The sequence below is a fragment of the Rhinichthys klamathensis genome, unplaced genomic scaffold, assembly GCF_029890125.1.
Source record: "Rhinichthys klamathensis goyatoka isolate OS25496 unplaced genomic scaffold, OSU_Roscu_1.1 h1tg000011l_1, whole genome shotgun sequence".
NCBI lineage: Eukaryota > Metazoa > Chordata > Actinopteri > Cypriniformes > Leuciscidae > Rhinichthys > Rhinichthys klamathensis.
In genome coordinates, this window is record NW_026606564.1 from 1752041 (window position 1) to 1770000 (window position 17960).

Sequence of the window (17960 nt, forward strand, 5' to 3'; positions counted from 1 at the left end):
TCATTAATACAAATTCACAAATCCTTAAAACGTTAAAATTTTCGGAACATCTTTAAAATGGAGGAGATTGCTTAAGATAATAAGACTTGCATAATCACAACATTTAGTGAGGTTTATCCTAAAACATTTTTCAACAAGCAAAGAAAAATAGAGATATATTCTCTGAAAATAAGTTGTACGGTAAGTAAATGTAACTTGTTTTAATAGAAAACAAGACAAAAATACAGTGTTTTTTTCTGCGCGGTGAAATCAGCACTGTTTTGATGTTTACAGATGATAAGACAGTATTAAAAAACCAAAATCAAATTTAATGATGTCATTCAGATTGCTTTTTCAATCATAACATGTTGACAATTTAGCTTTATTGTATTCTAAAGTGTGCACTGTATCTTTTGACCCCACAATACTAAAGCAAATATGTCTCGAGATCCAATCTGGGTCTTGCATGGAGAGTGTGTTTAGTAGCTCGCTGTGTACTCGGTCCCTTCAAGTCCCCGACTCAACAGAGCAAACTCTTTCACAATGTCCTTCATCCGTCGCTTACTCGCTTGTTCCCTGTGCGAATGGTTAAACAGAAGAAATGAATAAAAAATGTGTTTAAGGGGCAAAGTGTCTGTCTGGTGTTCTGGTGCTAATGCTAATGCTAATGTCGTGGGCCTACCTGAGGATCTGCTGGCAGAAGTGCTCTTTGTTTTCAGCGGTGAGGTGTGAGCTGGGGAAACCAGGGGGCAGAAGAGCCTCTCTGAGCCACAGAGACAGAACACTGGGACAGTTACGACTCACTGAGAACAAGACCTCCGCATAGTGCTCAGCCAGACTGCTCGGACACTGACCCCCAATAGCCTGAGTTGGACAATGAAATTGGTCCTTACATGCTCTATACAATATATGCAGTATATTATGGCTAAATATTCCTATGTAACATTTCCATATGAGGTGCTTGGTCCCAAAGCACTTTCATCTGTTTTTTTAATGTTCAATGTTAACACTTTCTGGAATAATGTATTAAATTAATCATTCAAATAATTTTTAAAAAGTAGCCATAACTTTGTTTCCGAATCACTTCAAACCAGGAACTGACTGCAGGGCAAATATTTTCAAACACAGTTGAAATAAACTGGTTGGTGAGTATGATATTGCTTGTATACAGTTCAATAAACAGGTTAATATTGAGTATCTTGGATTTTAGACAATTATTTTGGCCGCCAATGAAAATAGTAAAGAGTTTTCAGGTCTTCGAGCAACAGAGTGGTGGTGTTTCATTCCTTCATTAATCAGCATTTTGGAACGGATCAGCGAGTGAATGATTCAATGACTTGCTCATAAACACAGTGGCTGCATCCAAAATCGCATATTCTCTTGAGTAGGTGCTCATTTTGAATAAGGAAATACATCACGGCTGCTAAAAAAGTATGTTCTATATAGTGTGATTGTGTCTAGTATGAATGTCTACAGGACATACTACATTGTCACTGTCATGTGACCTATCAGCGTCAGTTGCGTTGCTTCACTGCCATCCACAAATCGTCTCCCGTGGCCTCATGGGATAGTAAAGTGTCCACTGTTTGCACACTTCAGAATCTCAACTGAAGTAGTAGGTCATCCGGGTACTTTTTGCTTACTCTTTTATGAGTACTGTGAATTCTGACACTTCTTTTGTCACATACTGTTTTTCTCCTACTAGGGAAGTATGCGATTTCAGATGCAGCCAGTCACTTATTTGAATCAGCGCTTTTGAACGAAACAGCTAAGTGAAAGATTCAATGAACCTCTCATAAAGACAATCACTTGTTTCCATAATAAGTGAATCAGTGTGATAGAACAAATAGGTTAAATTATTCAATGGCTCACTCATAAAGACATTCACTTCATTTGTTCCTGAATTAATCAGTGTTTTTATACAACTAGCTAGAGTGAACGATTCAATGACTCGCTCATAAGGAGAGTCTTGTTTCCATACTAAGTGAATCAGTATAATTAAACCAGACGAATGAACGATTCATTGACTCAGTCATAAAGGTCACCTGTCAGCCAATAGTGAAATGATGAGAAATCCCAACCACTAATGCACAGAGAGTCTGTCTGAAACCGCTGATTTCTATATGACTGAATTGCATGCAGAAAGGTCTGACCTCTAGTAGGGTCTGAAGGAGCAGCTTGCCGTCATCCTGTAGCAGCTCCCTCACAGCAGGAACATCCTCACAATGAGAGATCAGCTCCGTCTGTGTCGAGAGAGCTCAGTTTGGTTACTATATACTCCACTCAAGTCCACTAATATTACAATTACTAATGCTACAGATAAGGTTTATTCCAGTACAAGCACTAGCATTTGGGCTGTATGTTTCACTACAGGTCTCTGTAAAGATGAACATGTTAAATGTGTTGTACAGTACTTACAAATAGCAGACAGGTTGCTTTCAGTGTTGGAGTTTCAGGGAATTTGAAGGACAAGATTCCTACAAACACATCGACAGTTAATGGATGAGTGAATAAATGTTGAGCATTGTTAAATGAGCTTGCTGAAGTGACACTCACCACAGTAGAATACAGCTTTAATATCAAGATGGTCTGAAAGATAAAGCTCAGACTTTCTTCTCAAAACCTGCAAAGACATCAGAGATTATCTTATTCTAAAATTTTTTTTTTTTTTTTTTAAAGAAACGGTTCTTTTGAACAATGAAAATATATGTAAAATATTAAATCTGTGTAAATGCGTAGACTAAAGTCAGAAGACTAAGGCAAAAATAAACGAGCACAGACCTGAGCATGAAGCTGCATAAATGACTCCACCACATCTGGATGATCTCTGGAGCCTACGACATTTATATATAGTAAAATGACTATAAGTCAAACGTTAATATCATAACAATAATTGTAAAATTGGGCAATGTAGGTTCTTTTCTCTGAAGGTATTCTTTTATTTTTTTCACAAGCCAACAAAAGTGTCTGATCACAGAGATCAAGGGCCTCATGTACAAAGACTTGCGTTGAATTCATACTAAAACATTGCGTACGGACAAAGCTGTAAATGTGCGTACGGACAAAAAAAAGCAGATGTATGAATCTCTGCGTACGAAGGATCCCACGCATATTCTCTTTGTACATCCCAATTAACGTAAAATCGAGCGCACATGCACGAGCACAACGCCCCACCCAGTCTCCTCCCCCAATTAAATTCATTTAAATATGGTAATTAGTCCAATTTGGCTAAATAAACCTGCAAGAACATGGCTAAAGCAAGCAAGAAACGAAATTTCACTGAAAATGTCTTCTATGTGAATATATAGTAAAGTGTAATTTATTCCTGTGATCAAAGCTGAATTTTCAGCATCATTTCTCCAGTCTTCAGTGTCACATGATCCTTCAGAAATCATTCTAATATGATGATTTGATGATCAAGAAACATTTTTGAGTATTATCAGTGTTGAAAACAGGTGTGCTTCTGCTTCATATTTTCGTGGAAACCGTGATATAGTATTTTCAGGATTCTTTAATGAATAAAAACTTAAATCAAACAGATATAGAAATCTTATAATCTTTTGTAACATTATAAATGCATTTACTCTCACTTTTAAACAAATTCAATGTGTCCTTGCTGAATAAAAATATTACTTTCTTTTTTTATCTTAACTGACCGAATTAATGAAGTTTATTTTTTATTCCTAGTTAAGCCAACGCTGCCATTGCTAGACGGGTTGTATCAATTTGGACATGCTTTATATAGCCTATGTTCTTACTTAATTGCATAATATAATATTTTAATGAAACTCGTGTGACAATAATATGTCAATTAATTGATCAATTACAAATTATTAGCAATATCCGACAGCTGGTGGTGCGATAGAACAATTCGTAGTGTAATGTTTGCCACTTCACTTTATTGCCTCTATGAGTCGCCAACGGACAAAAATCACGACAAATGTACGTACGCCAGACATGAAGTTTACTTGGAGGAACGCACATTCTTACGTTAATTTCACTGTTAGTACATCTGGCCGTGAACGTGAAAGCTGACGTACGCCGTGTTTTTGTGCGTACGCAGTGTTGATACATGAGGCCCCAAGTGAGTAAAATGCTGGTCATGTGATCTTAACGTGGCAGCCACCAAGCTTTTTCTAGACCAGTCATTTTAATAATGTTTCTGTACTATTCATTTCTTCAGGGGTAAAACAATTTATAGTGTAAAAGGTTACTTAATATACCCTTAAAGGGATAGTTCACCCCAAAAAATGTTTATTCTGTCATCATTTACTTACCATCATTGACTTTCTTTTTTCTGTGGAACACGAAGAAAATTTTCTTGAAAATGTTTTAACTGTTTTTGTCCATACAATGTCAAAAACAACACTGGCCCCTATTGATTTTCATGGTAAGGACAAAATTACATTTTTTATTAGTTCATTTTGATTAACATTAAAAACGCAGAGAGCAGCAGGATTATTATGATGCGCGAATCCAATATACTGTTTACGTTTACTTCAGCCTAACCGACGCTTAACCAACGTTTATGCACAACCGACTGTTTACTAGGATACTCGTGATACTCGGCGAGACTTTGAATTTGTCCATTCAAGCACAAGAAGATGTGAAAGAGAGCTCAATTCATCATTTGCGCCCTGTCTGGGCATGCACTTCGGATGTTTGCGCACACAAAACTTTCCACACAGCGTGTGAGTAACGAATTGAGTTCCCTTTCGCGTCTTCTTGCGCTTGAATGTTTAAATTGGCAAGGCTTAAACTTTCGTGACGATGCAGCGCTGGCCCTTCAACTGTCCCGGGCGACGTTCACGTTTGTTTACGTTCATGTTCTCACAACATTGCATTGTTAGAATTCATAAAAATATTACCAGCCAACTGGCGATTGACAATTTTATTAACTCACCAATGCCGATTTGTGACTCTAATCTCTTACCTAGCTGAAAAATGGACATGGTGATGTTGGTAATCAGCTCTAAAAGGGCAGTGATTGGAGTAAAACGATCCTTCTCACAGCCAAAAATGTGAACTAACTAGAGGAATAGAAACACATTATGACACTCAACTTATGAAGCAAACACAGAAATGTTTTGTTTTATGTGAAGGGTTAGACCGTGTCTTTACTTGTCTTGTGAGGTCTAAAGTCGAGGCTTGTGGGTATGCGCTGAACATCTGACCAATGAGCTCACAGAGCTGAGTCACCAGCGGTGCAAAGTCATGGATAAGGGTCTTAAGTGATTTCTCAAAGACAGCACACACCGCCTGAGTTGAGGTGAGAGAAAAGGGAATCTTTCATATACTCACATAAACACACACACACACACACACGTTCGCCTACACTGACCTCTACCACCTCAGGTTCATTCAGCCACTTGTTGAGAACAGTCTGTATTAAAGGGAAGGCCTGTTGCAGGACAACTACCACCTGAGAAATGACCAGAACAACTGTCAAACCACACGTACTGTTGAGTGTTCATTTTACAGGTCTGTGCTGATTCAAACATGCTTGCTAATAAACAAAACTGATTGGAGGTTGAGCCGTGATATGTTGTCATACCGGGTTGTTGCTGTGTGGCTGTGTTTGGACAGGCCTCATCACTTCCACTCTTTCACTTTGCTTGTTTAGATCAAATGTAGAGAAGAGATTAGACAGCAGGCCAAGGATGTGGATAGTAGGAAGTTTATTAGCAGAGCTGGGCTGCATCAAAGGGTAAAAGAGAAAAATACTGAGAAAAACATTTTGCACAACATCTTCTTTTGTGTTCCACCACAGGTTTGGAATGACATGAGGGTTTAAACCCAGACAGAAACATAGTGTCGGCCCAGATCCAGGCCACATCTGGTACATGTGGATTCCACCCGTACCAGATGTGGGCCGGATCTGGGCTGACACTTTGTTGGTGTCTGGGAAGTTAACTATAAAACTTTTTTGGAACTGTATTTATTGTGTACTTTACGAATACATTTTCTCTTCAGGTTTCGGATTACTCAAATAGTATGTGAATCAAGCATACACTGACATTATTGCACCTCACCAGCTCATTGGCCAGTTTCTCCAGCTGTTGGATGTGGGGAGTGACCAGAGAGAGCAGCTTCCCCAGAATCTCTTCACTGGGCAGGGCTGAGAGCAGGAAACCCAGTGCCTGCATTATCCACATGCACTGCGGGCTCTGAGCAGAAGACTTACTGTCAATCCTACTGGGATATAACTATTAAGCATGGTATAGAGTTAAAGCTTGGTGATATTTTAGATATTCAATCTGAACAACCGAAGAAAAAAACGAGACTTCCATGAGTCTAAGTGGTCATAAAATATGTGTTGAATGAAATCTAAATATACACTCACCTAAAGGATTATTAGGAACACCATACTAATACTGTGTGCGACCCCCTTTCGCCTTCAGAACTGCCTTAATTCTACGTGGCATTGATTCAACAAGGTGCTGAAACCATTCTTTAGAAATGTTGGCCCATATTGATAGGATAGCGTCTTGCAGTTTATGGAGATTTGTGGGATGCACATCCAGGGCATGAAGCTCCCGTTCCACCACATCCCAAAGATGCTCTATTGGGTTGAGATCTGGTGACTGTGGGGGCCATTTTAGTACAGTGAACTCATTGTCATGTTCAAGAAGCCAAATTCTGACTCTACCATCTGAATATCTCAACAGAAATCGAGACTCATCAGACCAGGCAACATTTTTTCAGTCTTCAACTGTCCAATTTTGGTGAGCTCTTGCAAATTGTAGCCTCTTTTTCCTAGATGAGTGGTACCCGGTGGGGTCTTCTGCTGTTGTTGCCCATCCGCCTCAAGGTTGTGCGTGTTGTGGCTTCATAAATGCTTTGCTGCATACCTCGGTTGTAACGAGTGGTTATTTCAGTCAAAGTTGCTCTTCTATCAGCTTGAATCAGTCGGCCCATTCTCCTCTGACCTCTAGCATCAACAAGGCATTTTCGCCCACAGGACTGTCGCATACTGGATGTTTTTCCCTTTTCACACCATTCTTTGTAAACCCTAGAAATGGTTGTGCGTGAAAATCCCAGTAACTGAGCAGATTGTGAAATACTCAGACCGGCCCGTCTGGCACCAACAACCATGCCACGCTCAAAATTGCTTAAATCACCTTTCTTTCCCATTCTGACATTCAGTTTGGAGTTCAGGAGAGTGTCTTGACCAGGACCACACCCCTAAATGCATTGAAGCAACTGCCATGTGATTGGTTGATTAGATAATTGCATTAATAAGAAATTGAACAGGTGTTCCTAATAATCCTTTAGGTGAGCTTATATATCAGCGAGTGTTGAATGAACACACAGAAATGAAGGGGTGAGATTATAAAACATCCAGAGTGCAAAAGATTCACAGCACACACACACACAGGTTTCCATGTTTTATGACTTTCCATAGACATTATAATTTTTATACTATGCAAATTGTATGTTTTATCCCCTAACCCTGAACACAAACCTCACAGAAAACATTCTGCACTTTTTAAATTTTAAAAAAACATAATTTACTATGATCTATAAGCTTCTTTCCTCATAGGGACCAAACATGTATGTTCCAAATGAAGTTTGAAAGGTTTGCGTATTTGCTTAAACAAATGATAGCAAAATAGAGATACTTACACATATATCTAAAATCTAAATTATATCTAAATGACTTAAAATCTATTTCAGGGAAGGTAGTGGGAAAAGTTACACTCTTACTGTTCCCAGGCAAAAATTCCCCATGGCGTGAATGTCACGTTACGCTAAATAGAACCCAAGCGCAGACAGTAATTTTACAAAACACGGTTTATTACAAACGGAAAACAAAGACCCACGATGGGGCAAACAAACAGTAACTCAGACAATAACTAGACTTGACCACAAATAGGAACTGGAACTTTCACAGACAGAGCACAATACTCACAGAACCGACTGTTAACAAGACGAACCAGCACTGAGGAACAAACACCGGGAGCTACATAGAACACATCACAAAAGGTACAGGTGACACTGATGAACATCAATACTAACGAGGGAACAAGGGGCGTGGTAAGGACACATGATCACAATCACAGGTGACACTGATACAACATTAACAAGGAAACCAGGTAAAACACAAGACAATGCCAACACATAGCACAAAACAACCGGCCATGTGTTTGCACACAAAACAAGAGACAAATACATGACATAACCTCCTCCTTACGGAGCGGCTACCAGACGCTCCACATGGGACATAACCGACTGTAAACTAGACATAAACCAACAAAACATAACAACCATTAACAGTGGCAAACACGAAAACATAACAGTAGGATCGGGATGACACAATAAAAATAACACATGAGGGAGGGGGGGTGGGGGAACAAAAGAGTTCGTAGGTGGAGGTCCAGGGTGGGTGGGTGGAACAAAAGTCCTAAATTCACTGGACATGGGCACTGATTGAGGACACGAAAACCGGGCAGTTCTGGGTGGAGACACATGAGGTACAGTCTTGGGGGGGACAGGTCGGGGCACAACAGGAACAGGGGTAATCGGGGAAACAACAGATGTTGTGGCAGCAAGCAGAGGAGACGATACAGAACCCAAAACTGGGGGCGTTGCAACTCGCAACGGACCTGGGACAGGGGGTGCCACAGACGACTCAGCGTGGGCAGTAGTAGACTCCACAGCTGGGACAGGGCTGGACTTGGTCACTCTCCCATCTGCCTTAGCGTGGACCAGACTGTCAGAAGCAACCTGAAGAATCGGCACGGAGCCGGGAAGGGATTGAGACGGCAAACCCGACGATCTCTTCCTCCTCCTCTTTGACCGCGGTGCAGAAGCCATAGCCGGATCTAGGATCGGTACTGTGATCCCCGCAGCCAAGGCTGAAGGACCCCCCGCCAACGTCGAAGCAGCGAGAACGTGGGCGCCAAGCGTTGTCGTGGCTAGGACGCGACTCTCCGGGATCGCTGGTAATGCAGAAGCTGACAACGTCATTGTGGGGTCCTGCCGCTCCTTTCGACGCACATGGTCCACTACCTCTCGAAATGGGCGTCGGATCAGCCCCTGCCGTTCAGCCAGCGGAGGAGGTACATTGAGCCCCGCGATGAAATAGGAGTTTAGGAGGACCTCCGGCGTAAAATTTCTCTTCTCCTCTAGGCCCTGGGCATATCTCTCCAGGGATCTCTCTCCCTGGGGAGGAAACGGAATCTTGCCCCTCCTCATGTCCTCGATGGTCGACTGCCACCATCGCTCCTGGTCACCCAACTGGCTACTGGCGGAACAAGACATAGTCGACTGTCTGCTGGGTTCAAATGGGCTGGTTCGTTCTGTCACGTTACGCTAAATAGAACCCAAGCGCAGACAGTAATTTTACAAAACACGGTTTATTACAAACGGAAAACAAAGACCCACGATGGGGCAAACAAACAGTAACTCAGACAATAACTAGACTTGACCACAAATAGGAACTGGAACTTTCACAGACAGAGCACAATACTCACAGAACCGACTGTTAACAAGACGAACCAGCACTGAGGAACAAACACCGGGAGCTACATAGAACACATCACAAAAGGTACAGGTGACACTGATGAACATCAATACTAACGAGGGAACAAGGGGCGTGGTAAGGACACATGATCACAATCACAGGTGACACTGATACAACATTAACAAGGAAACCAGGTAAAACACAAGACAATGCCAACACATAGCACAAAACAACCGGCCATGTGTTTGCACACAAAACAAGAGACAAATACATGACAGTGAATAGCCAATGTGTGACTCTTTTTCTAAAAGCTTAGGAGGGTTGAGCATTATACGATGCAATCATGTTATTAGTGCAAGTTACAGTTACAGTGTTTTTAAAACGAATCAAACACACATGGCTCGGACTTACTTTATGGATCTCTTTGACAAGCACCGCCTGAAACCACAAAGACCACAGTGAGTTTAGTACATTACTCACTGACACTGGTTCGGTACAACAACAGCGGCACTTCTAGGCGAAAGGTTTTTTAAAACCTGTGAGACGGCCATGATGTCACTGGCGTGAAGGTGGAGGTCATGCCGACACTCTCGGCAGATTCTCTTCAGAGCTGAGACACAAGACACGGACAGATCCGGGTTGGACAGACCATGCAAGACCACAGGCAGGACACTCGCCAACATGAGCGAATGATCGGCCAGCCACTCAGCCAAAGAGCCTACAAGAAATCATGACAGCAGAAGTCAATTACTTTCAAACCTAGGAATTGAACCCTCACCATTTGTGCAGACATAAAATCAACTTTCACAAATTTTCGTTAATGCGTTATGAAACAAAATGAATTGCTCGCCATACCAACTAAACTACTAAAACATATGATGAAGCTACTATTTGATGCAGGTATTTTTCCCAGCATTTGACATTTCCATTTGGTTTTATTTTTAAGATTATATTTGTAGAATACATTTGCAAGGTGTGTTTACAAATGAATTAGTGTACCTATGGTGAACATGATGGTCTCAGCCAGCTGAATATTGTTGGCTGTGATCAGAGGAATCAGACCGATCAGTCCTGGAATGACGTCTGAGTAACTGACATCTACTGTCTCAGCAATGGACTGAAAACCAAACAGCAGAGCCTCTATATCCTCCACAGGAGAGAGGGAGATAACAGAGATATTGTTCAATATGATACATGACATTTATATTATATATACACACCATATTTATGTAACATCAGGACTGACTTGCCATGAGGAGGGGTGTGTTGTGTCCGTCAGCAGTGTGCCTAGTTTATCATAAAGGTTTCTGAGGAGCTCTGGGCCCAGCAGCTCATACACATACATCAGAGTATCAGAGATGTCAACCCTGAGATCCAATTAAACACGCTTATTAGTGCTTATAAATGTGCACATGATGGTTTTAATCAGACTGCTTTGAAAAATCAATGTTCTTTACCAGGGGATCAGTGAATACACCCCTGATTTTAAGTATTAAACCTTTTTCTATGTAACAAAACAAATAATTAAATAAATAAATTCTGGCCACAATACATTTCAAATATACACTCACCAGCCACTTTATTAGGTACACCTGTTCAACTGCATGTTAAAGCAAATATCTAATCAGCCAATCACATGGCAGAAAATCAATGCGTTTAGGCATGTAGACATGGTCAGGATGATCTGCTGAAGTTCAAACTGAGCATCAGAATGGGGAAGAAAGGTGATTCAGTGACTTTGAATGTGACAGGGTTGCTGGTGCCAGACGGGCTGGTCTGAGTATTTCAGAAACTGCTGATCTACTGGGATTTTCACACACAACCATCTCTAGGGTTTACAGAGAATGGTCAGAAAAAGAGAAAATATCCAGTGAGCTGCAGTTCTGTGGGAGAAAATGCCTTGTTGATGCCAGAGGTCAGAGAAGAATTACAAGGTTCAGCTGATAGAAAGACAACAGAAACTCAAATAACCACTCGTGACACCCGAGGTCTGCAGAAGAGCATCTCTGAACATGTTGAACCTTGAAGCAGAAGAGCTACAACAGCAGAAGACACCAGTGACACTCCTGTGAGATAACAACAGCAAACTGAGGCTACGATTCACACGGGCTCAACAAAACTGGACAGGAAATTATCGAAAAACGTTGCCTGGTCTGATGAGTCTTTCAGAGGCATGGGTCAGAATTGGGCATAAACAACATGAAAGCATGGATTCATCCTGCCTTGTATGAACGGTTCAGCTGGTGCTGCTGGTGTTGGTTTAATGGTGTGGAGGATATTTTCTTGGCACACTTTGGGTCCCTCAGCACCAATTGAGCATCGTTTAAACACCACAGCCGACCTGAGTATTGTTGATGACCATCTCCATCTCTTTATGACCACAGTGTTTCCGTCTTCTGATTGCCACTTCCAGCAGGATAACACACACGTCACAAAGCTCAACTCACCGGCTCAAACTGTTTCTTGAACATGACACTAAACTCAAATGGCCTCCACAGTCACCAGATCTCTTTGGTATGTGGAGGAATGGGAGATTCTCATCATGGATGTGCAGCCGACAAATCTGCAGCAACTGAGTGATGCTTTCATGTCAATATGGACCAAAATCTCAGAGAAATGTTTCCAGCATCTATGCCACAAAGAATAAAGGCAGTTCTGGGAAAAAGGCAAAAGGGGCTCCAACCGGTACTAGCAAGGTCTACTTAATAAAGTGGCAAGTGAGTATGAGCTAAATATATATATTATATATATTTTTATATATATATTTAAAAAAAATACCTTATGAAGATGGACTTATAATGGAAGTAAATGGGGACAATTTTTTGTGGATTTAAAAGCAGAAATGTGAAGCTCATAATTTTATAAAAGCACTTTTAATAATTCTTCTTTTAAAATTCATCTTATTTGAGTTGTAAAACTGAATTTTTTTGCCATTTAGTAATGTCAACACAATTTTGGTGTAAAAAATGACAAACCTTTTGACTTGTGGATATACTATTGAAACAGTGAGCATTTTAAAATGTACGGATTGGCCCCATTCACTTACACTGTGTCTCACTGCAACCCTGATTTTTGCTTCTTTTTTTTTAAAGAAAAATAATTATAACAAATATATGATATTTAGGGCCCAAGCCCAAAGGGCGAAGGCCCTATTGTTTTCCTTAGGATTATTTATTATTATTATTATTATTATTAGGGCCCAAGCCCAAAGGGCGAAGGCCCTATTGTTTTCCTTAGGATTATTAGGGCCCAAGCCCAAAGGGCGAAGGCCCTATTGTTTTCCTTAGGATTATTTATTATTATTAGGGCCCAAGCCCAAAGGGCGAAGGCCCTATTGTTTTCCTTAGGATTATTAGGGCCCAAGCCCAAAGGGCGAAGGCCCTATTGTTTTCCTTAGGATTATTTATTATTATTATTATTATTATTATTATTATTATTATTATTAGGGCCCAAGCCCAAAGGGCGAAGGCCCTATTGTTTTCCTTAGGATTATTTATTATTCTTCTTATTATTTTTCTGCTACCTTTTGGACACTTTTGGAGGCCTTAACATGCTCAAAAACTCCTGAAACTTTGCACACTGGTCAGAACCCGCGGCCATCAGGGCCGGGCTGAAGATGGTACCCGGGCGTGGCAGGGGGGCTCGACAGCGCCCCCTGGAACGGGGTCCGAAAACATGGTCCATAAATCAAACACGCTTGCATGTAATAATATGAAACTCGGTACACATGTAGATCTCCTCGTTTCATATATACTTCACACTCTTACTTTTTACCCCAGCCCAACAGGAAGTCGGCTATTTAGGGTTGTTGGTAAAACACACGCAATGGAATGTGAAATACTCCTCCTAGAGAATTCAAACAAACGGCACGAAACTCGGTCAGCATGAAGTCAAGACATTGAGGATGAAAGTTTGCGAGGGGATTTTTGATATCTCGAACGGTTTGGCCGTGGCGAGGAAACAAAATTATGGCGAGAAACGTGAAACAGGAAGTGTGTCATAACTACTGCATACATTAACTGATCTTGATGAAACTTCACCAGTGTGTTCGTTGTAAGAGCCCGATCACATGGATGTGACTATTGTGAGTCAAAGTTATAGCGCCACCAACTGGCAGAAGGAAGTGTGTCACTTCCTAAATGCTTTGAAATCACCCTCTTATTTTTACCCGATTTGCTTCAAACTTCACTACTATAATGTAAACACACGGCAGATGTAGACCTGTGAATGGATTCTTGATATCTTAGATACTGTTGTCGTGGCAACGCATCAAACTTTAATATTCTTTTTTTATGCTTTTGAGACTCTTAGCATGCCTGAAATTGCTTAAAATTGCATGAAACTCGACAGACACATCTCATTTATTAGCCAGTAGACATGTGCAAAGTTTCAGAAACGGGCGTGTTGAGGGCTCAGTAGCGCCACCTTTTGTCAAAAGTGGGGGGATTAATTTTATCTACAGTAATAAAAATCGGTATGTGTATTGTTCTCCTCCAGCCAGACAAGTTTCTAATTTACACTCAATAGCTCCAACCAACAGGAAGTCAGATATTTTGGTTTGAAAATTGTCATTTTATGTCTCTCTCTCTCTCTGAGCCTACGTCTCTGTGTGTGTGTGTGTCTGTGAGTGTGGGGAGGGGGAGGGGGGCTAGATTAACCATTTGACTGCTGTGTTGTTTGGCCTGCATTAAAAAAGAAAATAAATGTCTTACGCCTTGTATTTTTTAAATAAGTTGTATTAATAAGTAAAGGCATATAACCAGTTGAATTGTAGTGCATTGAAAATAGTTTTATATAATTAGTTTATTAATTAAATTAACTTGGTCCATAAACTTCGTCAGAAAATTTGGTCCATAAATCAAACACACTTGCATGTAATATTATGAAACTCGGTATATAGATCTCATCGGGCCAAACAACTTTAAGCCAGCCCAACAGGAAGTGGGCTATTTTTGTCTTAATGTGGATGTTTTGCAAAACCAGGCTCTACATTTTTACCCACTCCTCTTAAGTGGTTTATTTTATTCCCACCAAACTTTTTCAACATGATGAAAATACATTAAAGAAGCATAATTGTGAATATCTATTGAATATCTCTAATTGTTTTGCTATGGCGAGGGATTAAAATCATGTAAAAAAAAAATAAACACTAAAAGCCTCATATCTTCTAAAAATTTAATTATACACCATTTATTTCTAGATAAAATTATACAAATATCACAACTAAACCCATTTTATTCTTGTTTTCAATTTAAGAGTAATGTACAAGTTTAAAAACAGCCAGGATGCACTATTCAGTTAAAAAAATAAATATATCAAATAATACATAGGGCTATACTGCCCTCTTGTGTTCAAAATCAGGTAGGCCTATTGTATTTAAATATATTAGGTAGCCTATGTGACTCCGAGAATATTTTCTCACCGGTTATTTGACGTGTAAAACGTGTTAAATCGCTAAGTTAAAAGTGAAAGTAAAGTAAGGACGTCCGCACGGACATTTATAGTGGTGGCGCTCACAGTGCGCTCGAATGAATTTCTATGGAAGTAGAAATGAAAAAACATTCGCTCTGTTTTGCTCGCTCGTCGCCATGGACGCGCACCGTTATGAATTCCAGTGCAGCCGCATACTTTTTAGTGTCACTAAAATTAGCGCCATATCGGGGACCGATTGCTTCCGGTTTTCAGGGAAAAGACAACAACAAAAGAGTAAATGACAGATTCGCTTATATAGGCGCTTTTACACAAAATATTCCGTCATAATTTTTCCAGTCAGCTCTTCACTCTCGTGATTAATGAATTTTGACTCCTGTTGCTGATCTTTGCTGCAACTTTCGTTCTGCTCACAATTTAGTAAGCAAATACGTTCAAGTTTTAATTGTAGTGACTAAATGATTTTATTATACACACACCAAATTGACGGTGGGGGGCCATGGTATATTTAAATCTGCCAATTGTAATATCTGCTGGGCACCCCTAGTCTAGTCTTATTAAATGTATGCTTCATCTTTCATTTTTAATTTGTAAATTTGATCAATAAATTCAATTATTTAGAATAATAAGACACTATATGGCTGTTACTCTAGGTAGGGGTGATCAAATTAAATCGTTTACACTGAAAAATAACAATGCATTAAATAATGTGAGATTGTTTTAAATATGAGTTGGAAAGAATGATACTTTTAAACATAACACTAAACCGTCATTAGGTGTCGCCAGGCGACCGTCTTAATGAGTGAGTCATTGATTCATTCGTTCAAATGATTAGTTCGAACGACTGAGTCATTCATGAATGAGACAATACATGTTTATGGATTGGTCATTGAATCTTTGAGTCAATCGATTCGTTCAAAATGCTGAATCATTGTGTCTCTTACAGCGACAAGAGTTTAACCCTTGTTCAAGTTTAAGGCCTTGTCTTTTTGGATATATATCTTTTTTTTAAATTCCAAAATATGCATACAACCCATATATTTTAAATGTATCGTTTGCTTTAAATTAAATTAAGATTGTATGTTTGGTAATTTAACCTGAGATGAATGTGCTATATTTCAGATCAATATATTTGTTTTCCTTAAAATTTGAACTAACACTAACTTTATTCTCATCTGAATTATAAATAACTTATTCCTGTATAAAATAAAAACACATTAGAATTTTCTTTTTTAATCAATGTAGAATGTGTAATTGAAAAATAAACAGATTAGGGCTCTGAGGACAATAAATGAAAATCAATGCGATATGGTGAATGTCCAAAAGATGGCTCCCACAGACTGTTTTAAATGGGGTTGGATAAATATTTTTTGCTTTTAGACAGTGTGTGCGTGTGATTTTAGTTGGGTGACAGTTGTAGGTTACAGTTTGACAAGAGTTTATAGTTTGACAAAAGCACTTTGTTGTGTTTTATTGCGAGTGTACACAAATATAAGTAAACACTTTGCAGTTTGAATGATGTCCTCTATGAACAAAATGACGGAGTATGTTTTTATGTGTAACAGTTCAATCGCACCCGCACCCGCACCTCACCCACACACACACACAGACACACAGACACACACACACACACACACACACACACACACACACACACACACACACACATATTGAAACCTGAGTGAAGTACAAAGCCCATAATGAAGAATAGTTTAGCATCCAAATACATCGCAAATGTTGAAACAGTTTGATTCTAATGAGAGAGTTACGTGAGCCAAACACCACCTACTTTCACTTTCGCTTTCAATTATTTCGGTTATTTCTTAATTATAGTTTTTTTTTATTCTTGTTCTGTTCTGAATATCATTAAATTTAAAGAATTGCTTGTGTAATATTTTGAGTGTATCATCAAAACAGATTAATTCTCTCGGTTTAGTGATTCCCTAGTTATTTTTTTATTGTTTTCATTGTTCTAATCCGGTAAGGCAAGTGATATATATATATATATATATATATATATTTTTTTTTTTATATATATATATAATTTATATATATATATATATATATATATATATAAATATAGCTGCGAGCAGCGATGAAGGGCCAAAGCCGGCGGCACCGCCACCCCGGTGCCTTTAGGTAACTAAAGGAACCGGGGTTGCGGTGCCACCGGCTTGGGCCCGTAATCGCTGCTCGCAGCTATATTTATTATTATTATTATTTTTCTGCTACCTTTTGGACACTTTTGGAGGCCTTAACATGCTCAAAAACTCCTGAAACTTTGCACACATGTCAGAACCCGCGGCCATCAGGGCCGGGCTGAAGATGGTACCCGGGCGTGGCAGGGGGGCTCGACAGCGCCCCCTGGAACGGGGTCCGAAAACATGGTCCATAAATCAAACACGCTTGCATGTAATAATATGAAACTCGGTACACATGTAGATCTCCTCGTTTCATATATACTTCACACTCTTACTTTTTACCCCAGCCCAACAGGAAGTCGGCTATTTAGGGTTGTTGGTAAAACACACGCAATGGAATGTGAAATACTCCTCCTAGAGAATTCAAACAAACGGCACGAAACTCGGTCAGCATGAAGTCAAGACATTGAGGATGAAAGTTTGCGAGGGGATTTTTGATATCTCGAACGGTTTGGCCGTGGCGAGGAAACGAATTTATGGCGAGAAACAACAAACAAGAAGTGCGTTATAACTTCTGCATACATTAACTGATCTTGATGAAACTTCAGCAGTGTGATCGCTGTAAGAGGCCGATCACATGGATGTGACTATTGTGAGTCAAAGTTATAGCGCCACCAACTGGCAGCAGGAAGTGTGTCACTTTCTAAATGCTTTTGACAAAAGTGGGGGGGTTAGTTTTATCTACAGTAACAAAACTCGATATGTATATTGTACTCTTCGAGCCGGACAACTTTCTAATTTACCGTAATTAGCTACGACCAACAGGAAGTCAGATATTTTGGTTTGAATGTGGATTTCAGATTCTGAGTTTTTAGCTACTCCTCCTAAGTAGTTTATTTTATTCATGCCAAACTTTTTCAACATGATGAAAATACATTGAAGAT

The 17960-nt window shown here is 39.8% G+C and overlaps 1 protein-coding gene across 5 annotated transcripts in view; it reads right to left on the reverse strand.

Annotated features, from left to right (window-relative positions):
• Positions 1 to 344: 344 nt before the first annotated feature.
• ipo13a (importin 13a) overlaps positions 345 to 17960 on the reverse strand; it is a 59664-nt gene continuing 42048 nt past the window's right edge. The window contains exons 7-21 of one of the 5 annotated variants that reach the window (XM_056263627.1): positions 10692 to 10812; positions 10445 to 10592; positions 9982 to 10163; positions 9857 to 9883; positions 6012 to 6146; positions 5534 to 5674; positions 5321 to 5401; positions 5101 to 5238; positions 4913 to 5009; positions 2761 to 2813; positions 2536 to 2602; positions 2398 to 2456; positions 2133 to 2222; positions 662 to 843; positions 345 to 555 (exon numbers count right to left, since the gene is read on the reverse strand). In XM_056263627.1, the coding sequence (XP_056119602.1) occupies positions 459 to 555; positions 662 to 843; positions 2133 to 2222; positions 2398 to 2456; positions 2536 to 2602; positions 2761 to 2813; positions 4913 to 5009; positions 5101 to 5238; positions 5321 to 5401; positions 5534 to 5674; positions 6012 to 6146; positions 9857 to 9883; positions 9982 to 10163; positions 10445 to 10592; positions 10692 to 10812 (1618 nt within the window). In that variant the 3' untranslated portion in view covers positions 345 to 458. Of the gene's footprint in view, positions 556 to 661; positions 844 to 2132; positions 2223 to 2397; positions 2457 to 2535; positions 2603 to 2760; positions 2814 to 4912; positions 5010 to 5100; positions 5239 to 5320; positions 5402 to 5533; positions 5675 to 5996; positions 6147 to 9856; positions 9884 to 9981; positions 10164 to 10444; positions 10593 to 10691; positions 10813 to 17960 lie in introns of those variants that run through there. The other 4 variants (XM_056263618.1, XM_056263636.1, XR_008808246.1 and 1 more) reach the window with 4 other exon arrangements.